We start from the raw sequence: 24,243 nt of genomic DNA on the forward strand, positions 1-24,243 counted from the left end.
AATGGCTTGTTGACAAAATAGAGTAGCGCCCTTGGTAGACCCTTCAGTTTATGGCTTGGGTTGGGTTAGTGTGGATATGCTTTATAATTTAGATGTAATACGAATGTAGATAAAATGTTTTGAAAGCTGAATTCAGTTTTTGTTTTTCTTAACAAACGTATCTACCTATTAGTTAATTACTTGGAATTATTTTCTGAACTGTATGAATGGTTAATTGTTCATTGCGAGAATTATAACGGCACCAAAAAATACCTATAGTTATAGTTTGTACATTCATTCTGTAACTGAAGATTTTTCTTTTTTAAGTGTCTTCAATATACAAATCATTATTTTAACCTTCTTCAGTGTACTTACTTTAGTAGATAAGACGACTGATGACTGAAAGTAACTTTCGCATCCACACTAATCTTTCTTCTTTGTCTTCTAACATAAACTTATGACATTAGCTCACCAACCTTTGTCTATGCGTTCATAACTAAACAAAATAGCACCCATATTGATGTGGTTAGAACACCATAACTTTGATAGTTTATGGTATAAAACACAATGAGAACGGTAGCCATATCACATAAAGATTCGGTATTTTGATGGAATTTAAATCAATTTATTTTGTGTCTCGTGAGAGGTACCATGGGATGAAGTCATAAAAATGAAATATTACGGTTTTTTTTTTTGTTTTAATGTGCTGGTCGGAATAATCTTTTCTTAATAATCTTTGTGCTGAATTATGTAAAAAATCTACAGTAGTACCTTATAATTGTAGTTTGTATAATTATCATAAATAAATGATTGGCTCGTGGTTAATTGGGTAATTTAAAACTTAAAATCATTGGACCAATTACCGAAAAATATAATTTGACTTAAAAGTAAATGAAAAACAGGTGTATTTTTTTAAGGAAGATGATTTTTTTTTTCATTTGTTTCATACAAGACAGATGATGCCGTAAGCATTCAATGAGGTCTAGTATGCTACGTCATCATCATCATCATCATCAGGCGTCGTCCTAATTGGCAGCGATCGTGCGATGGCGCAATGTGTTTTTCATCTAAGACGTCGTCCAAATTGACAGCGATTGTGCTATGACACGATGCGTTCTCGTCGTTCGATGAGTTCAAACATACAGATTTCATCAGAGTGTCCTATTTGAACCTCGCAAGTGAGATAGTGAGATCGTGAGATGAAAAACGCATCGCGCCATCGTGCGATCGCTCCCAATTAGGACGACGCCTCAGCCTATCGCAGGCCACTGCTGGACATAGGCCTCTCCAAGTGCACGCCACTGAGATCGATTTTCAGCTTCTCAGTATGCTACGTAAAGAATGTTTAATTAACTGACTTCAAAAAGGAGATTCTCAGTTTCGCCATTAAAATTACAACAAAAAACACCTAACTTTAAAAACAAAACTAACATGACGGCACTCGTTATTACGATTCGCGTCAAATACTCAATTACCGATCATTACACGCGATTCAGTTTGCAATCGCTCTCATTTCCATAGAAAATACCCTGCCCTGGCTTTTTGCCATGGGGAAAAAAATATACATACTATTATATATTTTGTGGAGTGGCGTAATATATGTGTGTGATGAGATTACTGATTTTAAAATTGACATGGGTTTTATAATACAAAAGATTTTATTTACATGATCTTGTTTAATCAATATAATTTATCTTTTGTAATCAAGAAGATAAAGATATCAGCACTATTAAGAAGTGTGTCAATCACTATAGCATTCCTTTTACATTAAAATAAACATGCACGAAAAAAAGATTTTTAGCTCCGTATTCTACCCCCCCCAGGTGTTACTGTTGCAGCCAAAATCTACGATAATTACTATGACATATCCATAAGAAAACATCATTACTAAAAATGACCAATAACAGCAGGTAACTACATATTCCATACCGTTCTTACGTTTTACGGGTTACCATAGTACGACTACGAAGTAATGATGAGCAATAAATAAAGAGTCTAATAATATAATGTTATTCATATATAGGGGTTTCTTAGGCCTATTAAGGCCATTCAAAAATTGCCATCGCGGACGGTATTTCACGTCCACACGGCGGGGTATTGGTAAAGTTTTCAACTAGCAATAATCGCACCTCGGATTAACCTCATTGGTTACGATATTGCCTCTGCGCAAAGTTAACTTGAGAGAAGTTCGCGCCCGACCCAACCAAATCGTTGTAACGAAACCATAGCGCGATCTAACTCGATCCCAACGCCATCTAGTTACGAGTTTGGAAACTTTGCAAAATGAGATGTTTTGTTTAGGCGACACGCGAAATTGCATCAAAAGAACACACATTTAAATATTTAAAAAGAGAAACGATGCAAACTTAGAATTCCGCGATTCCGATTGGTCGAGTTAGGTCAGCCGAATTTCTCCGAACGTCAAAATTCGAATTGTAACGCGATCACGCACAGAGGACCGTTACTGCACATTTCAAAAATAGAACACGCCGGCCATACTGAGTAGGTGGACAGTTGACAGTAGCGAATCATGATACGCTTATTAATCAGTCTATTTATTTTATATTGCATATAAAATATTCAGAAGGCGCAGTCGGGGCGCATACATTCCTCAATAAAATGACCATAAAAAACTAATGCAGCACTTGGTGGTTTTATTGCGGTTCTTGGTAATCGTATAAATAATTGTTAAATTTCTATTTTAGGTATTTGTGGAATTGTGCAATGGCATTATCTGTTTCGAGAACAATATAAGTGTTTATAGGTAACTGAATTATCCACTTGACTCATAAATACGATTTCTTCAAACACTTTTATGATTACATATTTTGAAAAGGCACCAAGACACACATTACGAACTATCGTCACATTAAGAAAATATCTAAACATTATAATTTTTCATCGGGATTTAATGTCACACAGTTGCACAGTGGCGACATTACTACCTAGCGTATTTTCTTGACAACTACGTTTAACCTTATTACTGCTGGGTGTGTCACTTTTGTTATGAAAAGTAGTTTGTGAGGGGTCCAAGAATATAAATAGTAGTCGATTCCATACAATATTAAATTGTAGATACTACTATTTTAGCATTTTACGAATTAAATATTTTTCTTGCCAAAAAAAGTAGACTTCGGCGAATTAATTATATCTATAGCGTGACTTCAAAAACGACTACGAACGAAGAAAATTTCCATATTATAAATACTTTGTAGCACTCACGTTTTATAATAACAAAAAAGCACCTAAAACCCTACATTTTTGGGAATAAAATGCCATAAAGTGAAAATTAACCTAAAAAAGAAATAATGAATGAGTTAGCATGTAACACGGGCGACATAGCGTCGACATAAACATGCAGTAAGCGTGAACTACTCGGTGCATTCCCGACAATACTGAATGACAAACATATTGGAAACCACATCATATACCGCACATTATTTTAAATACTACACAATGTACATTTAGGCCAGTTCATTAAAATAAAACTCATTTCATTAAAACAAAAATCAGATAATTAAGAAAAACAAAAAAAAGTTTTTTATTAGTAAGTACTACTTACTTAACTTTCTCCATATAAGTAACTAGCCGTTTTCCCATGGCTTCACTCGCGTCCAATTGGGTATAATAATACTGCCCGTAAAGGGATAAAATATAGCCCACGTTGCAAGGAAAAAGTGTAGCTTCCAACAGATAAATAATTTTTCAGATCCTACTGAACGGATCGTTTCAGAGCTTTTAAGGTAGAAGCAAGCAAATAACTGTTTTCTCTTTTATTATATTACTATACATACCTACATAGAAAAGCCTATGAAAGAAATAATGCAATAAAACAGCATTTTAAAACATTCATAACAAAAGATCAAGTTGAAAGCGTTTATCATCCCTTCATCCCTTGTTTTAAGACGGATATCAAGTGACCAACATACTCTGACCTCCTCATATATCTTACTATCCTCTTAATCCTTCGACTTGTAAAGGGAAAGGGGGGTCAATCGTAACTGGTGGTAGGTTGAAACAATCATTTGTCATGTCCGATGCGGCTGATATAACGTCAGTTTTCTGATGGACACAGATTTGTAAAATGTGTACCTACTATGAATATTTTGTAGTGTTTTGTGGTTTCATGTGAAAAATGCAATTATAATTTTCCTATAAAGAGGAAAAATACAGATTTTTTCAAATATTTTTACCTCATACAATGAACATGATTCTCAGCTAAGATTATAAACAACCTTTTTCTGTTATATCTCGTCTTCATAATAACTTAACCCTCTAATTTAAAGCAAAACCAAAAAAAAATTAACACAAAATAAGAATAATATAAAAAATCAAAACCACTCCTCCCAAGAGAATCATACAACCCAATTTCCATACTCCTAATCTTCAAGATAGACAAATAAATTCACAAATAAAAAATGATAATTTTATTCAACGAAGTAAAAAGAAAAAATGTGCACAACCTTAGCTAAGTGACTAGAGAGAGGTGCGAAGTGGTTTCAAAAAATCCCGAAGAGAAATGAATAATTTAAGAGTACAAGCACACTGCATACAAAAAAGTCGGCCGATTGTTGGCCCATCATCTCATCTCCCGAGCCTTTTCCCTACTATATTGGGGTCGGCTTCCAGTCTAACCGGATGCAGCTGAGAACCAGTGTTTTAGAAGGAGCAACTGCCCTATCTGAACTCTTCAACCGAGTAACCCGGGCAATACTCATGGTGGTCAGACTTACAGACTTACTGACTTCTGACTACCCATACCGACTGGCAAGGATGTGAATATTGACGATGCGATGGCCTGATGGTACGATTTTTTTTTTGTAAGAAAGTCGTGAATTCACTCAAAGTTTTCAGTCGGTCTGCTACCGGCCAAATACCTGATCGTTGTTATGTGCATACTTCCATTCATCTTCATACTGATTTATGAGCCCAAACTATCGGCCGACAAAAAAGTTGCAATGTGCGGGTACTTTTAGGCCTTTCTTTGCGGTTGTATTTTTTAATGTTTATTTATGTGACTATGGGGTTGATACGGGTTAATATTAATGATTTTGTTACTGAGGGGTAGTTGCAGATTTTTTTCGATAGGGAGACTATCGGAAGAACATTTGTTTGTATTAATTTTGACAGGGATTTGTAAGACTTTGCTCTTTGACTTTTTTGTGTAGTGATTTAGGGTTAACTTAATAATAGTGTCACATTGTAAATATTTATTACTATCTTGAAATGCTAAATATTAATGGTGTTATAACAAAAAAGTTTGTCATGTGCTTAAAGAAAATTTGCTTAAGTACAACATTTTCTAAATTAATTGCAATAAAAAAAATACTTTATTCTGGAAATTGGTCCTCCGATCAAACCTTGGCCCTTTCACACCCTACCACACATTTTCCAAGGATGTTTATCACAAACAAATACTTTATTCATTACTCAATGTTTCTACCGACCTCAATAAAATATCTTCATCAGTAAGTAGCTACCTACATAGCAACAACCACGGTACCCATTGCCCAACCGTCGGATCGGCAGGAAACGGTAGTGACTTCGAATCCTGAGCTGAATATATTATTTGATTGATGTCATGGCTGTCGTCATACGTCACTATTAAATATGGCACGGAATAGTAAAACCCCGTATAAGTAAGCTAAATATATCTTTGGGAGTTTAGTCGGAAAAACAATTGAGATTCGCTCGACGTAAAATTTTGAATGAAAAGCAGCGGGTTTTTCCAGGCTGTGGGTTATGGTGGACTGTCCATGGTGGGTCCTGTTAGGATTATTAATATGATCCTAGGTAATGTGTGTGTTGGTACTTTTCAGCCAGCTTTTATCATGCCAGATAGGTATAAACGGTTACAAGTTAAGAAAAACATATTTATATCTTGAACCACATTTCAACTCAATTTTTTTTATTAATGTGTTTATTTTAATTGCCCAAGAATTTTAAGTTATCTTCAAATGACCCAGAATAAACAAAAAAACTATAAGCCATCCCTGAACTCCTTGCGATTTCAAAAAAAAACGTAAAAAAGAAACAAAAATGCCGTCAGTACAAGAAAACATCTGTAGAACATGAAATCAAACATTCGTAAAGCGTCACAACCCCTTAATAGGAGGAAAAAGTTACGGCACTTAAGGGCCCCCACTTTAAAACGCCCCCACAGATAATAAAAACGCTTGTCTATGTCTTACACAATAAGGGACTACCGTAAACCAACCAACCAGTATTGGAAGAGCTACAAATTCGGAGCAAATGCAACAATTTTTAGTGTACAGATATTATTTTTCCACTTTAACATAAGAGGAATAGACTCAAATGTGGGTTAACAATGTGTCATTTGAAAAATATAAAAACTATTTTTATATAAGTATAAAACTTACTTAAGGCTTCATCTACTATGTGAAATGAATTAACGTAAGTACACATTAAAAAATTTGAAAGCAAACTGCAACTTCTTCTTCTTCTTTCGAGTCGATGACATGTCATATGAGACTACACTATGTCAGCCCAATATTCCGCCACAGCGAGAGCACGGCCGGATGCGCTCACTGCAACTGTCTACATTTTTTAAAGTTGTAAAACCAGCACCATTTTTTTTAAACTATAGGTCCCTACAAGCTGTTTAGCATCCCAATCATAGGTGCCACTCAAAAACTCTTAAAAAATGCATCCCAAGAAAACTACGAACACCACGAACAGACCATATTACCCATAACTGACATACACCATAGGCCCTGCCAGTCTAACACATGAGACCCTTAAAAATGCATTTCCATCAGCCAGTCTACCGCATTCAATGTCAGAGGTCCCACTAAACTGGTGAGCTTTCTGAGACAATACGGTGAGGCAAATGGCTCGGAACGGGACTCCAGTTTAAAATTGTCATTACATGGGTTACGGCATTTTTATACTCAGCTAGCGAGGTGCTTAGATGAACATATTTTTTTCATCCCACCATCTCGGAAAGAGTAGTTTTACCCTTTGATATCTGAGCGCAAAAGTCGTTTTTATCCTCTAGAGCGGCAAAGTGATTTGAATTTAGAACATCGTGTGCAGTACTCCATTTGTGACAATCTTGATAAGACTTTTCAAACAAAAACATATTAAATAAATAAAATACTGCTTAAAATAATTATTCAATTAATTAAGTATTTTTTATTGTTGTTTTTACACAGATTTTTAACGTCGTTTCATTTTTAAAGTGACTTTTCAAATATGTTAACTTTAATAGGTACATCTTTTTAATTTGATACTCGTATGTGCGCGCCATTTTGTTTTTTTGCATTTAGTAATTTCCTCGATGAGGTGGGATGAAAAGTTACGTGTTGCACTCGAGTGCAAAGATTTTTCACCTTGTGCTCTTTTGATTCCCTCGCTATCGCTCAGGATTCTAAAATTGAAACACGAGCGTAGCGAGTGTTTCAATAATTAGAATCCTTCGCTTGCTCGGTCATCAAAATTGAGCCCGCGGTTAAAAAGCAACTTTGCACTCTTGTATAACAAATAACTATTTTTTCTTAGGTTTGTAAGGGTTTATAGGGTAGGTGTATAGGGTTGTTTGAAAGGTGTAGGTTTTTTTTACGTATGGATTTGATTGTACAAACTTATTTTAGTTTTTAAGTGAATTGCCTACTTTTTGTATAAAAGTGTGATTTTAAATAGACTGTTGATTTTTAAGCGTGTTCTGTTTAGTTGTAGATAGTCGCAAATCATTTTTGTGAATGTATTGAACAACCAGCTTTAGTGATACAAACATTTGTTTAAAATTATATCAAAAACTCAAAATAGAGTAGATAGGTTTTACACACAGTATGTAGGTATATTTCATAACAAATACATGAGATTTAGTAAGTAAACTACACCTACCTATAGGTAAGTCTTAGATAAGTCTAGAAAATTATGTGTTTTCGAAAAAACCTTTTTCCATCATATTTATTTTATTATCGTATCATACTGTACAAACCCATAAGTCTATCAACCAAACAGATTGGCGTGCTAATAAAAATAATAAAGCAAGCAATCCTTTTTTCTTTATGTCGCTAAAGGCGGGTACACACTGTCCCGGGAGTATCGCTTCCCACCTGGCTGCACTCGGCTTTATTTATTGCGATCATTCAAAACGCCTCAATGGTCCCCGAATTGACAATTTTAAATTGTTTTTATTTTGTTTAAAAGGGGGATGATGCAGAAAATAGGATAATATTTCAACGTGTGATAAATTGTTGTACTTATGTGTTTTATTTGACTCTATAGACATCAATACCTACTTAAAGAAATCAGTTAAAATGTATATATATGATGTATATTTGAAGCTGATAAGTACTTCACTGAGTACCTGACTGGTTTTGAATAGTGTTTAGAAAAATACCGTAAAATTGCATAACAGTATAAATAAACGTATATTTAACATGTTGCCACTAAACGTAAAAAAATCGTTTACCCACTAAACCTCACTCAATAAATAAGAAGACCATCCAAAAAAACTCTCTAAATCCACCTAATAAACATTAAAAACATATTTTCAATGACTTGTCAAAAGGAAATTTAAACTAATGGTATTTCACCCTCTTGTAAAAAATGGAGAATAAATAGCTGATAAAAATGGACTTATTAAGTCCCTAATACCCTGTTTGGTCTTTTAGGCCCCCTTTAAGAAGTTTAAAGGACCATTTAAAGTTACTACTTCTGTTTTTTTTTTTATTTTACGTGGGCAGCGGAAGGGTTGGTTTATGCTCGAATAAAGTATCTGCGTAGTTGTCAGTTTAAAGAGAAAAAAATCTTAGCTTAGATGTTATATCGGTGCCTATCTAAGAATGGAACTTATTTTACCTAATTACATAAGTATGTACATTATACTAACACATGTTATTATCTGCAGTTTTTTTTTGTTTGCCTAAACGTGCTTAGGTATGTCAGACACTACTGAACTACTGAAACGATTGAAATGTTTTTTTCAGAGCTTACACTTTACACTGAAAGAATACTTCAAATTGGTTATCGTCTATCGAAGCCTGTTTATCAAAAATGGCTACTTTTTACCCTGGTTTGCGGAGTAGTTGCAAACCGTTGGAAAAACTAAATATAAGAGCTTGGAAAATACAAAAATATTGCTTCTTTCAGTCCAAGTTGTTACTACAAATCTAAATTGAAGCTGAAAATGTTAGATCAGTATAATTCGGAAACAGGTACACTAGAGGTACGGAGTTCTTATTAACATATAAATTGTTTGGCAAAGTGAGACAGTATCGTATCTGTTGACGACTGTACAATCTTACAAGGTAGGTAGGACAGAATCGTACTTTTTAAGCTGAATTCAACCTGGAAACTTTTCGGTTTCACTACGAATTAGCAGGTTATTATATATATTAAGCTAATATTTGAAGTCGATTTACCATATTACTTAAAATAGCATTTAAGTAACTGATGCTATTTAACTTAAATTAAATCTACTAGTCTAGTTCTAGTTCCCCTGTGTCGGTGTGTGTATTCTTATTTTGTATGTAGGAAAGTTACGCGACTTTTCGAAGACCGATGATGATGAAAAGCTCTCTGAAAGTAGGATAATGTAAAGGAATACCTACCTATATCAATGCTTGATGCTATCTACGAGCTATGTTAAGATTCCGTAGGTATTCTTTTGGCTGTACCACGGTTGTTGGAAGTTAAAACAATAGACACTCAACTATTACACCTTTTAAGCAAACCACAAAAGTTCAAGATCCCAGATAAGGCAGCTTCAATATTTTTACTGGCGCCATATCAACAAGATCATAAGCTTTCAAACAAGTGTGATGTTAAAATTCACAGAGCGCGCGGCAGCCCTCGCTCGCTTTGAAGTTTCGCCGCCTTACGTAATCCGTCTAGCGACAACTGGATTAGGGTTGACACCGCGGAGAACAAAATGACTAGCGGAGGTGCTAGAACGGAAAATCTGCTAAGAAAGTAAAGCCAAAATACGGGTGAGCGGGAGACGAGGAACGTTACTGTCTTCGCCCCTGTACGCCTTATTTGGACCCGATTTTTTTTTTTTTGAAATACCGAAAATCGTTGTCCGAAGTCTCAATGAAATCGAACGCTCCGATCGTTTTGATCATGTCCACCGTATCTATCTATTTATTTGACCCAGAAGGAGGTGTCTGACCTACCTGCATTATGGCATCTCCGCTCATCTTTCTTTACTCCGAGGTTGTGACTACACCTATGTTGTTATAGATATAGCGAAATATTGTCAAGTCACGTTGTTTGCGGTAGATTATCGAGTGTGTTGTGAAGATTTAAGTTTAGGAAGCATTTTTGAAGTTTAAACTGTGCTTGTGTCGTTAATGTGTGGGAATTAAGTTGCTTCGCGTTGTCATGGTACAGATTTCTTGGACGAATTTTAATATTGGACGGAAATATTATCGTCTCTAGGTACCATTATGATATGTTTATGTTTTCGACGTCGAAAGCAATTTGAACATTACAGCCCGATAACGAAACGCGAGAATCCAAGGGTCATTTTTTTATTCTTTGGCAGTCGTCAGTCGGGTAGTCAGAAGCTAGAAAGTCTAACATTCAATTTTACCAAAGGACATCATGTTGCCCAGGTACCTAATTGGACCGAGGGTTTCAGATAGGCAGTCGCTTCATGTAGAACTGTGGTGCGGTGGCAAAAATGTGGTGGATTCTTTTCCTAAATCGACCTCTAACATCAAATAAATTGTACGCCCAAAATCCAATATCTCATGTGCCACGAAAAACAAATAAGAAAGCATTATCAATAAGGCTCGACACGGACAAATCGACATACAGTCTTATCTAACTATAAATCAACCCCAGTCTGTCTGAGGAACTAATATGAGCAATGCTGAAGGGTGTATTAGAATAACAAATTGCAAGTAAATGGGGGAACTATGAAGTTAAGCAATTTAGGTCTTTAGAAAATAGTTCTGATAAAGGGCTTGGTCAATAAAGTTATGAGAATTGATTGAAACTGGCTTCTGAGTTCTGACTACCTGTAATGACTGCCAAAGGTGTTCGAATGACAGCTAGAGCCCACCAATTTCACGTGCCTTCCGAAACACGGAGGAAATCTTCATAACTACTTAGAATCACCCACTCTTATACATTACGTAAACATAATCCTTAATAAAGCACTGCTAAAAATAAATAAAAAAAGATTCCGAGGAATTGAGAACCTCCTAATTTTTGTGAAGTCGGCGAAAAAGTACTGAGTTAAAGTCCAATAAGTTAAAGAAATCCCAAATTCTAAAACAAAACTTCAGAGTTCACCTGTATTTTCTAACCCTCAAAATATCCAACAATAAAAAGCATTACACGGTCAATTTGTACCCGGGCATTACATAAAATGTTTAACCCTCCAATACCTACGAATTGTAGTTTTAATTCCTTAAGTGTGGCTCTCATTAGCTTCGGAAGGGTTAACGCTTAACAGCCCTTGAAATAAAATTCTTTGGCCTTCTAAGACTGTAAAAGAAATTAGCTTTATTCGGTTTGAAGCCATTATGTTTAAGCAAATTGCAAATTAGATTTAGGTACTGTTTTGTTGTGAGCTTTAGGGAGTCTTGAAAGAGGTGGGTGTACCTATAACAATTAGATATCTCTGCTGAAAGTATATTTTTAGAATCGCCATTTAAAAAATGTTGTTGGTCTGTTTACAGACTGATTGTAATTTTTCAGAAGATTAAAAATACATAAGTCATAAATCGCTGAAAACCAGCGCTGGGACTCTATCTCGTTTCGGGTCGCAGCATTATGCTGAGCGAGGGCCGTATTGCGCGCTTTAGGACGCATATTTTCCCTTAAATCTGTGTTATGTTCTTTTTATCTTTTTATCCATATTATGCTCATTTTGTTAGGGGCATTTATGCGTCTTATATTTTGCGCAATTAAACTGATTTTCTTTCTTTCTTCTTCTTCTAAATGTTAAATAATTACTTACTTATTTAATATCTCTTAAGCATTATGAAAATAAAATTTTAATTGCACAAAAGCGACATAAAAATAAAATGTCAAAGTTGAAAAAGCTAAACCAATAGAATTATAATAATTATAAAATGTTACTTAACCAGTTCTCTTGTGCATAGTATCTGAAACAAGTTATTTTATTCATTAATATTATTATCACATTATTAACTAAAGTATTAAAATAAAAATGCAATTTAAACCAAAATGTACATTTAAACCGCCACATAGCGCCACCTGTGTAAGTATAGTGGAACTACTTGACCTTAGTGTGTGTAGTTGTTCAACTCGACCACAGATGGCGCCACTTTGTACTGCGCCAAATACAACATTTCAAAACGATATGAGAAAATAAAAAATGGGTTTAAAATATTGCTACTATTTAATTTTAGGAATAATTTATAACATAAATTTAAGTTAAGCGAAGGCAAAAAGAACTGAATCGGTCACAGTTAAAATAGATAGGTGGTCATGAATAATGAACTTAAAAGGTTCAATCGAGATTTTGGCCCATAGGGCGATTAGGACTGTCGCCTCTTTGTTATGTATATTATATACTGGTACTTCCTATATTAGGAAATGTCTTTACAAAATCCAGAAAAAAAAATACCTAGTAATTTTCAACCTATTGACTTGAACTCTAGAGTATGTATTATAAGTTTAATTCGACCCTTTATCTATTTCTACTAATATTATAAAACTGAAGAGTTTGTTTGTTTGTTTGCTTGAACGCGCTAATCTCAGGAACTACTGGTCGGATTTGAAAAATTATTTCAGTGTTAGATAGCCCATTTATCGAGGAAGGCTACTTTTTATCCCGGTATGGGCAGTATTTCCCTCGGGTCGCGGGTGAAACCGCTGGCAGAGGCTAGTTTATTAATATGCGGTTAAACATTTAAATAATATCCCAAAGGCCACTAAAAAGCACTATACTCTCTAAGCATTGATTTATATTCGACAATATTGCGACGCACTGACCCCACAGCATTCAGGCAATTAATTCTGAACTTAATTTCTTCAGCCATAAAGTTTATATTGCTTTGTTTATTAGAAGTCTTAGAATGAGCAATACTGGAACTATTCGATCTACATGTTTAATGAATTTCAACTTAATTATATTTAGAATAAAGTTTAATATAATTCTTCAAACAAATGGAGATTAAATGTGAAGGCAGTTGAATTATTTCTAATAGCCTTCTATGAACGGGAAAATACTGTTTTATTCCATGGAGTTTGAGTCAATGTCTAATATTGTTATGGGCCTTGATGCCTGAAATAAGATGATAAATAAAAAAAGTACAAAACTGAATGTTTGTTAAGAAAAATGCAATTAATAAAAATAATTACTATTAAATAGGCTACTTATTCTCTTTGACAATGTTTTCTATAATGCTGTGACTTTTATGATACCTGCTTCCTGACCTACCTTGCTTTGGTAATCAAGCATCCAAGAAATATAATTCCAAAATATTTTTTTTTATTTATGATAAACAGCTGTTACCTAATCTGTATACTTATAACATTATTGTTGAAAATGAACAAATATAGCGCTAGTAAGTATATTTTAGCTAACAGACCCTCAAATTTATCCACACAATTTCGCAAAGACTCATCCAATACCTATTAGTAAGTAATAGCTTCCCACGATTTCACATAATGCACTGCGACCTTCGCAGTCACACCGCGGCTCGAAATGATGGAGATTATTCGTAAATCCATTCGTACACACTAATATATAATTACGAGATGTATCATCATTGTTTCTATGACTTGAAAGATGAGAAGGTTAGCCAGAGTAGGTATGTACCTAAGTACCAACCAACTTACTTAAGTGAGTATGGGGTTTTTGCGAAAACGTGTTGTGATTTCCACCAAAGCCATATTTTTGCCAAAGGTTGGTTCTGGCTACCTATCTGTACCTATCTGTTGTTCCACTGATACCTTTTTTTCCTATCGTGTTTTTCCAAAAAAAAGTAATTTCCAACAAAAAATAAGACATTACACCCCTAAATCACTTCAGCGATCGTCAAACAAAATTAATTTCCGCACATCATTTTCCAATCACGCGACGAAACAAAAAACTCCCCCACATCAAACAAACATTAAGAAATAATAAAACGGAACACCTTAATCTTATTACATTATAATAAGACTGAATAACTTACAGATGTTTTCCTAATCGGATACCCTCGGATCCCCAATTTTTCATCATGGGAAATTACATTATCGAAAATTTGCATTGCCTAAAGCGCCATCTATGAGCGAGTAGCGTTATTAAGAACCACGGTACGTTTACCTTGACGACTTCATAATTACTGCACATTCCAACCTTAAGACACTAACTATAGAGTTCAATTTCAAACGGCAGGTGTGTTCTCAAATGAATAAGTAATTTTGTAAATACAGAGTCAAGATTAGGGTTCGATCCGGTTCAGGGCCCTTTGCAAAAACAGTATGAATAATAATGTGATTAGCATAATATCGGGAGCTCATCTAACAAGGTTGTTTACTTTGATAAGTTGCGAGATAATAGTTGACTTGCTTTGAAAGAATATTGCAATCAGTTTTTTTTTTTTTAAACGAAACCGGAGCTAACGTGTGGTCCTTTGCAACTATATAGGTAACCAGCTAACAGCTGTCATCATTGACTTTGACAGATTCATCTAAAATAAATTCTAAACAATGGATTTGTAAATAAATTGGCTAATCGAAAAGGTATCGATATCCAGAGTATGCAATTATTTGATGAGAAGTTAATAAAGCTAAAGTTTTTAATGAGAAAGCAACAAAATTAAGATTCTTGAGCACGTAGGTACACTCAAAATTCTGTTATTTTGTAGCCTATGAATTAAAAGTCTCAACTGCCCAAATCCCATGTTGTGACTCAGTCAGGGCTTATAAACTGGTTTGAATTAGAATTCAGAATCTCAGGAATTCTACAAAACTTTGAGGTTTTAGAAAACGGAATTTTTCTAACATTTTTGGATGCTCTGGCATTTGAAATACGGAATGGCGGCTTTATAGAAGCCTGATCCCTATGGATCAGGATATGGACTTCTATAAGTCACCTAATGAAATTTGTGCAATTCCAAAACACATCATCATCATCATCATCGTCAGCCTATCGCAGTCCACTGCTGAACATAGGCCTCTCCAAGTGCACGCCACTGAGATCGATTCTAAAACACATAGAAAACAAATATTTAATAAGAGATTTCAATAGGTACATTTAATTGTCAATTCAAAACTGATTGTTATAACTTTGGAAAAAAAACTACGAATCTAAAAAACTACTAAACTACTTACTTACCAAATTCCTACCAAAATTCCAGCACACCAAAAACTACCGCTTCGATACGTACATATGCTATCCATTCAATAACTATTCATCCCCCCTTCACTCCTCCCCCAAAGTATTACCATACAGATACAGTAGACACACATACGGTAGGTACAGATACGGTACGAGTGGGCAGTGTAAATAAATAATTGTAATTCTTAATAAAACTGCCCTCAAACTCCGGTGGCAGTAAATTGCACGCGGTGGATGATGCCGATAGTTTTGTGAGGATTGGATGGTTTTGATACTTTATTGGCTGGCTCTTATGTTTAAACACAGATGGCCTTACTACAAAAACTTAAACGTCTGTTGTACACTTGTCAAAAAAAATTGTGGCTGCAAAATGAACCGTATGTCAACGTCATAATTTGTCATTTTTTTAGACAAGTCTTAAATTGACGTTTAAAAGTTTTTGTGGCAACACGGAGACAGATTATCGCTTTGTGAAATTAACCCCTGTAATAACTGCAGCTACGAGCGAAATAAGTTTTGCTTAGCTAGTTTAAGAATATATCTAGGCACATGTAAACAAACTACAGATCTCGCAGTTTAATAAAGAGGTAAATTTAACGCTAGTTTATAAAAAATACAACGTCACTTAATAATAGGTATGTATGGTATTTTGACTTATTGAATGAAGTTTTAAAAAGAACCAAAAAATAAATAAAATATACGTCTTTTTACGTATTTGCATTTTCTTGCTCTCACAGCTTCCATTAACAATCAAAATACAGTCACATATAACTCAATTTATTAACATTATTGTCTTTGTCTGCTTCCACTAAAGTATCAAGATTTGTAGTCGCGCTACGACAAGATAGAGCCGTCAGTGGGTCGCGTAATGACCGGACACTTTACATAATTTGGTGATCGAGTGACCCCAACCTCCCCAGTAATGTTTGTTTTGACTCCCGGCTGTCCAAGTGTTCGGTAATATCTGTAGGTAATGCTGGGATATTGAATTGTCTGTATTGGCCGGATATTTTATGAAAATCCATGCAAAATAAAGCTTGATGTGATTACTTTTTAAGTCTTTGATTGGCAAGCAGCCAGAGGGAAATACAAATCGCTGCTTTCTGATAATGGGATAATTACAATACTTAATAATGGCTATGATTTATGACGTTCAATTGAATAAACACATGAAACTGTTTCAAGCGATAATCCTTTAAAATGTTGCCTTGCTTTAATTATTCCTGATTTTTGCATAATCTACAAAATATACGCAGATGGGTCCAATACCAAGTCTAGTTTCCAAAAATTTGAAACACTCAAAGTATTCTAAGTCATCTACCCATAACATCTTAACAACCAGCTCAAACCAAAACCGACCCTGTCAAAGACCTCCCATTTTTGACACCACCAGAAAAACTACCTCCTTTGCGAGAGTACAAAAACGTCACCACATTTCTACCAGGTGGGTCCCCAACCATACAAGCTTTAGCTTCTGTATGAGGAGTATATAAAAATTAATTAAATGCTAAAACGTTTGCTGAGTGGGTAAAAAGTGTGGCTCGAGGGGCCGGCACAGCGGGCGCCGTCAATCAATGTCCTCGATGTATTGAAATTGCGCTTTTTATGCGCTTGCGACTGTTGGTGTGGACATAGTGATGGAAGAATAGCGGGTGTCGTTTTGGAGGTGTTTTGGTGGTAATTGTTGAATATTTTCTTGCAATTAGAGGTCGAAATTATGATGCCGATTGAAGTGATAATATCTCAAGCGTTAAATCGGAATAGATAAAGTAAATTTCTCTCTAATTCGCAACAAAAATTAACTATCCATGATTTCCTCTCAGCTAAGTAACCTATGTACAAAATTATGTCCATAAGAAACATACAACAAAATATAAAAAACTTGTCATTTTTCCATAAATCGCCCCCGCTCCGCTTATGACCATGACCTCACCCACCTTCAGTACGTATAATAAAGTATTATCAAACGGCCATCGACTCCGATGACATAAAAACCAATCCGACATATAATTGTCGAAGGAATTCGCCAAATGAAGGTTTTTACTACATTTCTGACAGTTCGAGTACTTATAAACTTCATGAAACCAATTTTGGGAGTATATAATGGAATTTACGGGAATGTGTAAATTTTTGGATTTATATGTCTTAATATGTAATTTGTTTCGTACTTCGATATACTTCCGTAATAATCTGGAAAGTTTTCCTTGTGAAACTATTATTGTCAAAGAATTATTACCTATGTATTGAGATGATTCCGAGAATAGATTTATAATTATTGAAAACTAGCTTCCGCCCGCGGCTTCACCCGCGTCAAGTTCCTAGAGAACTCTTCAAGAGTCCGGGATAAAAACTATCCTATGTTCTTTCTCAAGGTTAATTCTATCTCTGTACCAAATTTTATTAAAATCAGTTCAGTGGTTTAGACGAGAAAGCGTAACAGACAGACAGACAGAGTTACTTTCGCATTTATAATATTAGTACGGATAGTAGGGATTAATTTTTCAGACTAAAGCAAGCATACGAAAAGTGAGCTAGTTTCACTTATTTTTGCACCTTTCTTTACACGTACATATCTACATCTATATCTTACCACAAAAAAAAACTATACCCCACCATAATAGTCGAAGAGCCCGACAACAAACCATCAGCATAATCCAACAACTTTACAAAAGCCTGTAAGTGGACTTCTACAATCGAAACCTATTTCCATTGACATGATATTACCATTTAATAGTCCCGGATAGCCCGTGGCCACGCAAACGGCTATCGGAATTACCCAGGGACAGTTTATGAGACATTCGGTTGGGCTCTCCGACTATCTGATGCATTTTTAGATGACTCGATTTTGGGTTAAGACAATTCGTGGTTAGGGTCTTGTGACATGTTTAAGAGGAATCGCAAAGTACAAGAAAATGTCTATTTCAAATAGTCGTGCGTTGCTGGTTTATTTTAAACCAAGTTTTTTTGAATAAATAGTATTCTTTTCAGGCTGTAGACTCCGTTTGCCAAATTACATTTAGATCAGTAGTTTTGGAGTGAAATCGCAAAGGGTGATCGACAGACTGTGTAACCTACGCATTTTTGTATTAGAAAGGATTATTACTTTCTTTCTTTGCGGTTCCAAATATTATAATTACTTAACTAAAAACATTAACGTTCTTTACTATTGTATTATTGTATTATTGTATTCGCGGTTAATCAAAGAATTCCGTATTGTGTAATGTAATATCTTTCAAAAGTAGTTTTCTCAAATACGCTTCGGGACCTTACATGCCTGTGGAAATCGCTTCCGCTTGTAACTCACACCAAGCATAGAAAAGCAATTGACTAGGAATTTACTGTTTTAAGGATTAGGAGGCATGCTGCTCGCTCTTAAGGGGCAAACAATATCGTTTGAAGGTTTTATTCAATTCCATAAGGAAACTAGATCGGAAATACTGAAATATGTTTATTTCAATCAGTTTTGTATCGTGCGTATGTATTTGTATGCCATATTCTATTTGGACATGCAAATCATTGTTGTGTTTAACTATTTCCATTCTACCAACTTTGAGAGACTCAAAAGTTTCAGCTCTATTAAAAAGTATTTTTGTCGTAGCAATTAATGTTTATGTGACAGATATAAAATGAAGTTTATTTGTTAAAATGAAGTAGCTTTTCTGTGTTGCGCAGTTCATAATTTGGAGAAAAATAAAAAGATTGTATAGCCCTATCTCTAATAAGTTTGTCTTCTACTTTCATGTTATATTATCTAAGTTTACCATACTCTAGAAGGCTACAGCTGTGTCCATTTCTCCACAGACTCCCTAAACTTATCATTTTATCAAATTACCCTCAAAGATAGCCCAATAATCCACCACTACCCCCTATAAAACTATGGGCCACGATAAATCGCCATAACATGGTCCCGCTCGTAAAAGTGACCCCTTGGCCATTGGGGCCAAAGGATAAGTATTCAATAATTTATACAATTGATAAATAATAAATAGGAAGGGGCAGCCATAGTTTTGTTTTATTTTTCTGTGGGTAGTTTGAAATTTTTATGGCTGGACAAGTTTTCGGAGGAAATGCAGGCGATCTAGTTGGTACTCTGCAATATTTTGTTAAATTCGGGATAAGAGAAAGCTTCTACTAGATTTAGTATAAAATCGGGAATGCTCAGAGAAATTACCATAATACGATAGTATGATATTCATAACTATATGCACCAATTAGGTACTTATTCAATTAGGCTTAGCAATGAGACAAAACTACAAGAGAATGCCACAGTGTTTGGATTGTGTGGTAAAGAAATACTACTTACCACTTAAAAATCAAATTCAAAATCTTATCCATAAAGTCTAAGGAAACCTATTAACATTTTCCATTCAATAAATCTAACACTTGAACCATAAATCATGATTCAACAAAAACTGCTCGTAAAATGACATTAAAAATCTTTCGCCACTCAAAGTTACGACTATCTTACACCATAAGAGTCCACCAGCACACTGCAAACTTTTAGTCGCCCGATAGTTTGTTTGGGCTCATAAATCAGTATGAAGAAGAGTGGTAGAACGCACATTGCAACGATCAGATATTTTGTCCGTATGATCCAATTGAAAATGGAAAAAAGATTTTCTTTAAAAAAAAAATGCCAATCATCGGGAGAAAGACCAAAGAAACGATGGATGGATTGTGTGAAAGTCAATAAGAAAGAATGTTACTTGTGAGATGCAGATAGAAGAGTATGGAAGAAGAAAACATGCTGCGCCGACTCCAAATAAAATTTGAATAAAGGCAGGAGGATGATGATGATGGATCAACTGTCGGCCGACTATTTAGTCTCCAGTCTACAGGTACAGTAAGTCCATAACCGCTCACTGCTCACCCATAAACAATTGTGAGCATCATAATTTTATATTTGATGACGCATTTATACAATAAGTGGCCATATAGACCCTTAATGCGTTATAAAACAAAGTATGTTTAAATCAACGACGCTTTGAACAAGGCGTTAAGTTTTCAACTAATGATCTCGACACTAGGGCTTATAGGGCTGTCAGGAAGATCCTTTTTTGAACCCAATCCTTAAGACTTTTTCTTTTAAAGAAGTTATATATCGGTCAAACCCAAAAGTCAATGATCAAGTTTTTTCCAAAACTGCTGAATAGCTATAGATAAATCGCCCAGACTTAAAAGTAGTGGCTAGTCTTTTTCAATATTTAATTTTGGTACCTTTAGAAGTGTGGCTTTTATACTAAAAGACGAGATTCAGCCAAGATTCCTTCTACGGACCAACCGCGGTATATTATGCTAGTACATAGAGATATTATTATCCCTTTAATCTAAACCCAACATGTGTTGCGAGATTCGGCAATACCTTCCTAAATAATAATAAAACAAGAACTGACATAATTTTACAGCCCTAACTTCTTCTTAATCAAATTCACTTCCATATTTATAGCACCATTTTCCCACGACCAGCCCTACTCATCACTAACCGATGCAAAAATCATTCGAGACCGGCGACATCTCGATTCTATAATCGATCAATTAAATCGAATTTCTTACGATAAACCGACGAGAGGACAAACGCGAAATTTTTTCGCACGGAATCGCGCGAACAATCGCGCCCCAGTATAATAACGGATAATACGACCTTTTTTGCTATATCCGTTTTCTATATCAATGCACATTTTGCTAAACAACACGCCTGACACTGACTTTTCAAGGCATTCCTTTGCCTACACTCGAAAACCAACCTTAACTTCAAGCCCCAAAAACTCAAAATCAATTGCACTATATACGAGTACGTGTCCATTAATTTATGTGCTTTATGTCTAAAGGCATAAAGGTGATTGTTGCTCGCGTAATCAAAGTAAATGGAAATAGCTATCTCATATCGAGGAATCAGTTCCTCATAATGGACCGATTGCATTGTCAAGAGGTAGGTATTGATGGAAAAATACCTTTTTGGAAAAAGGCGCTTTCCTATTATTTTGTGTCTTTGTGATCTGTTGTATTGTGCATTCACGAGGACCCCTTCGTCAAAATAAGTGAGTAAGTAAGATGTTTATAGTTATTGAGAGATCTTATCTCCGCTTTTCCGGGTTAAATAGACCCTCCACGAAGTGCATTTAATGATACTCATAAATGTTTAAAATACCTGTATCTCTTGGTAATGAATATAAAATAGAATGAAACCCTATATCAGTATAGAGTCCCTAAGTCACTATAGGCCCCTTCTAATATAGTTTTATAACCATGTTTGCTTAAGGCGGATTGGCAATTTTAGGCTCGATAGTCCAATTTTCCTTAAGTCGTTCCTTACACCTTTATTCATTTTATTACATAGAAAAGTTCCTTTTGCCTGACCTGGAATCGAACCCACACTCGTAATTGAGAGGTCGCTGCGTTAGCCACTAGGCCACCACGACTTCCTATACCTACTAAAACAAATAAATAAACCTACAACTTACTATACTAAAATACTCATAACAAAGTACACTCAAGTGCAGAAATATCAAACTAATCCTTACGAAACTTAAATCTTGGAACAAAAGGCGAAAAATCCCCAGTGGGTGACTTCGGTAACCCCGAGAGCGTTTTACGAGCGTCTTAATGGCGGCTCTCTGCGTTTTAATAACGTTAAATGAGCGTCAACGAGGTTCTAGTTAACAACTTTCCACTTTCTTGACTTTTGGCTGCAGTTTTCGGGGTTAAAAGTTTGCTGTTTTGGGAATTTACTCGTCAGTGTGTTTATTATGACGGGATTTTGATGGTTCTTGTGCAGAATTGTTTGTAGTTTGTCAATCAAACTTAACTTTTCATGTCATATGTGTTACCTAGGTGACACAAAAGTATTATTACAATTAACCGACTTCCAAAAAGAAAGAACCTCTTCCTTTGATGAAGCAACAAGACAGATAAATTACAATTCCGTTCGGTCGATACAATGCAGACATTTTACATTTTGGTATTCATTAAATCAACTTTAAATAACTTACATTTTGAAAAATTTCCAAATTATAGGTTTTAATTTAGTTATAATGCTGCGAAAAACCACTGAGTGAAGAACTGACCATTGCTCCTACAACCAATCGCAGACAGACCACATCTATCAGAAAGACAGACCGTTGACGTCACATTACACTTCAGTGCAAACAAAATGAGTCCAGAGCATAAAGGTCGTATTACACTTGACTAAGGGACAGCAGTAAAAGCAAATTGGATTTTTTGCAGCGCCCTCTATGGGTGGGATTTAATTATTGTTTTATTGCGTGTTCGAGGGGTTCTATGTTAATGCTGATGGCGCTACCGATTTGTAAGTCGTCTTGTTTCAAATTAAGTTGGAGAACTTTGTTGATTACTGTAGTTGAAAGTTAAATTATCCCTATCAATGTTAAATATATGTATAGAAGATATATATTATTATCAAAGTAGGTATAAAAAATAATAATTTTCAGTAAAACTATAGATCTAAAAAGCTTAAAATAAATCCTCGCTGTCGCCGTCGAGTGAGAAAATGCCCTATGGCTGATTCAATCGTTATGAAAAGGAAAAACACCTACGCGAATATTAGACATTCGGATTTTATCGTGATTATATGAATAATATTTAATCCCAGTGCAGGTCGTCTCCAACAGGTATCTGTGGAGATCTAAGTAGGAGGCCTATGTTCAGCAGTGGACGTCCTATGGCTGAGATGATTGATGATGATTTAATCCCGACGTTTCGGATCCTTTACAGAAAAAATATCTTTATAAAACCCGTAAAAGTAGTTTTATTTAAAAATCATTAGTTTTATTTAAAATTCTATTCATCCTAAATGTAGTTTTTTTTTTCAGAATTCGAAAGTAACACACGTCTAGGCTTAATTTTACAATAATGTATCATACTTATTACGTCTATATCTCTGCCCGTAACACATGCACGCATATGCACCACCTGTTCAATAGCATGAACTCTGACACAAATAGTATCAGTTTGAAGTTCCCATTGCGCTCGTGTTCACATGCTGACCTTACACCCACTGAGTTAAGGGGAAGAGCTTGAATAAATCTATGTTGGTTAATATTACTTAAATATAATGCCTGATAAAAAGGTGACGGAATACATCTTGAGAAAACCTGGACTATATAGTCTGAAATCACCAACCCGCATTGAGCAAGTGTGGTGATTAATGCTCAATCCTTCTCCGTGTGAGAGAAGACCTGTGTGTGAGAGAAGACCTGTGCCCAAATGACAAATTATGACGTTGACATATGGTTCATTTTGTACAAATGTAAATTCCCATTATACCTCACTTTACATGCAGATTGGGACGTTACAAACTTTCAAACTGTCACACAATACGTCAAAAATATTATTAATGCCGATTACTTTTTAGGGTTCCGTACCCAAAGGGTAAAACGGGACCCTATTGTTTTCGCTCCTCTGTCCGTCCTTCCGTCCGCCTGTCACCAGGCTGTAACCGTGATAGTTAGAGAGCTGAAATTTTCACAGATGATGTATTTTTGTTGCCGCTATAACTACAAATACTAGAATTAAATACATAAATAAATAAATAAATAAATAATTTTTTTAATTTTAAATTTTGGGGGCTCCCATACAACAAACGTGATTTTTTGTCCGTTTTAAAAATAATGGTACGGAACCCTTCGTGCGCGAGTGCGACTCGCACTTGGCCGGTTTTTTTTTCTTGTCTTGTCTCTGGAGACTTGGACTTGCATATGCATGAAGATAAACAATGCATTTTTTTCTTGTTTATGTTGCAATATTATATGGATGTACTTCCGTGTATGATTTTAAAAATGTGTGGATTAACAGGTGTATGAATATTCAGGAGTTGTTTTTAACAAGCTTATTTGTTTATATTTTTGTACCTTCTCCGTCTTACCACAAAATCTTTTTAACGTCAGTTTAAGACTTGTCTAAAAAAATGACAAATTATGACGTTGACATATGGTTCATTTTGGAGCCACATTTTTTTTAGACAAGTGTAA

General features: G+C 35.1%; 1 protein-coding gene and 1 non-coding gene across 2 annotated transcripts in view; both read right to left on the bottom strand.

Moving 5' to 3' along the window:
• Positions 1-24,243, bottom strand: part of LOC124640742 (protein trachealess) — a 175,524-nt gene that overhangs the window by 75,259 nt on the left and 76,022 nt on the right. Inside the window, exon 5 of the mRNA XM_047178652.1 lies at positions 12,048-12,068. Coding sequence (XP_047034608.1) covers positions 12,048-12,068 — 21 coding nt within the window. The remainder of the gene's footprint in view (positions 1-12,047; positions 12,069-24,243) is intronic.
• Positions 2,014-2,153, bottom strand: LOC124641073. The gene has a single exon (XR_006985629.1). It is a non-coding gene; the product is annotated as a U4 spliceosomal RNA (small nuclear RNA).

This window comes from Helicoverpa zea, chromosome 21 (assembly GCF_022581195.2).
Source record: "Helicoverpa zea isolate HzStark_Cry1AcR chromosome 21, ilHelZeax1.1, whole genome shotgun sequence".
NCBI classification, from domain to species: domain Eukaryota; kingdom Metazoa; phylum Arthropoda; class Insecta; order Lepidoptera; family Noctuidae; genus Helicoverpa; species Helicoverpa zea.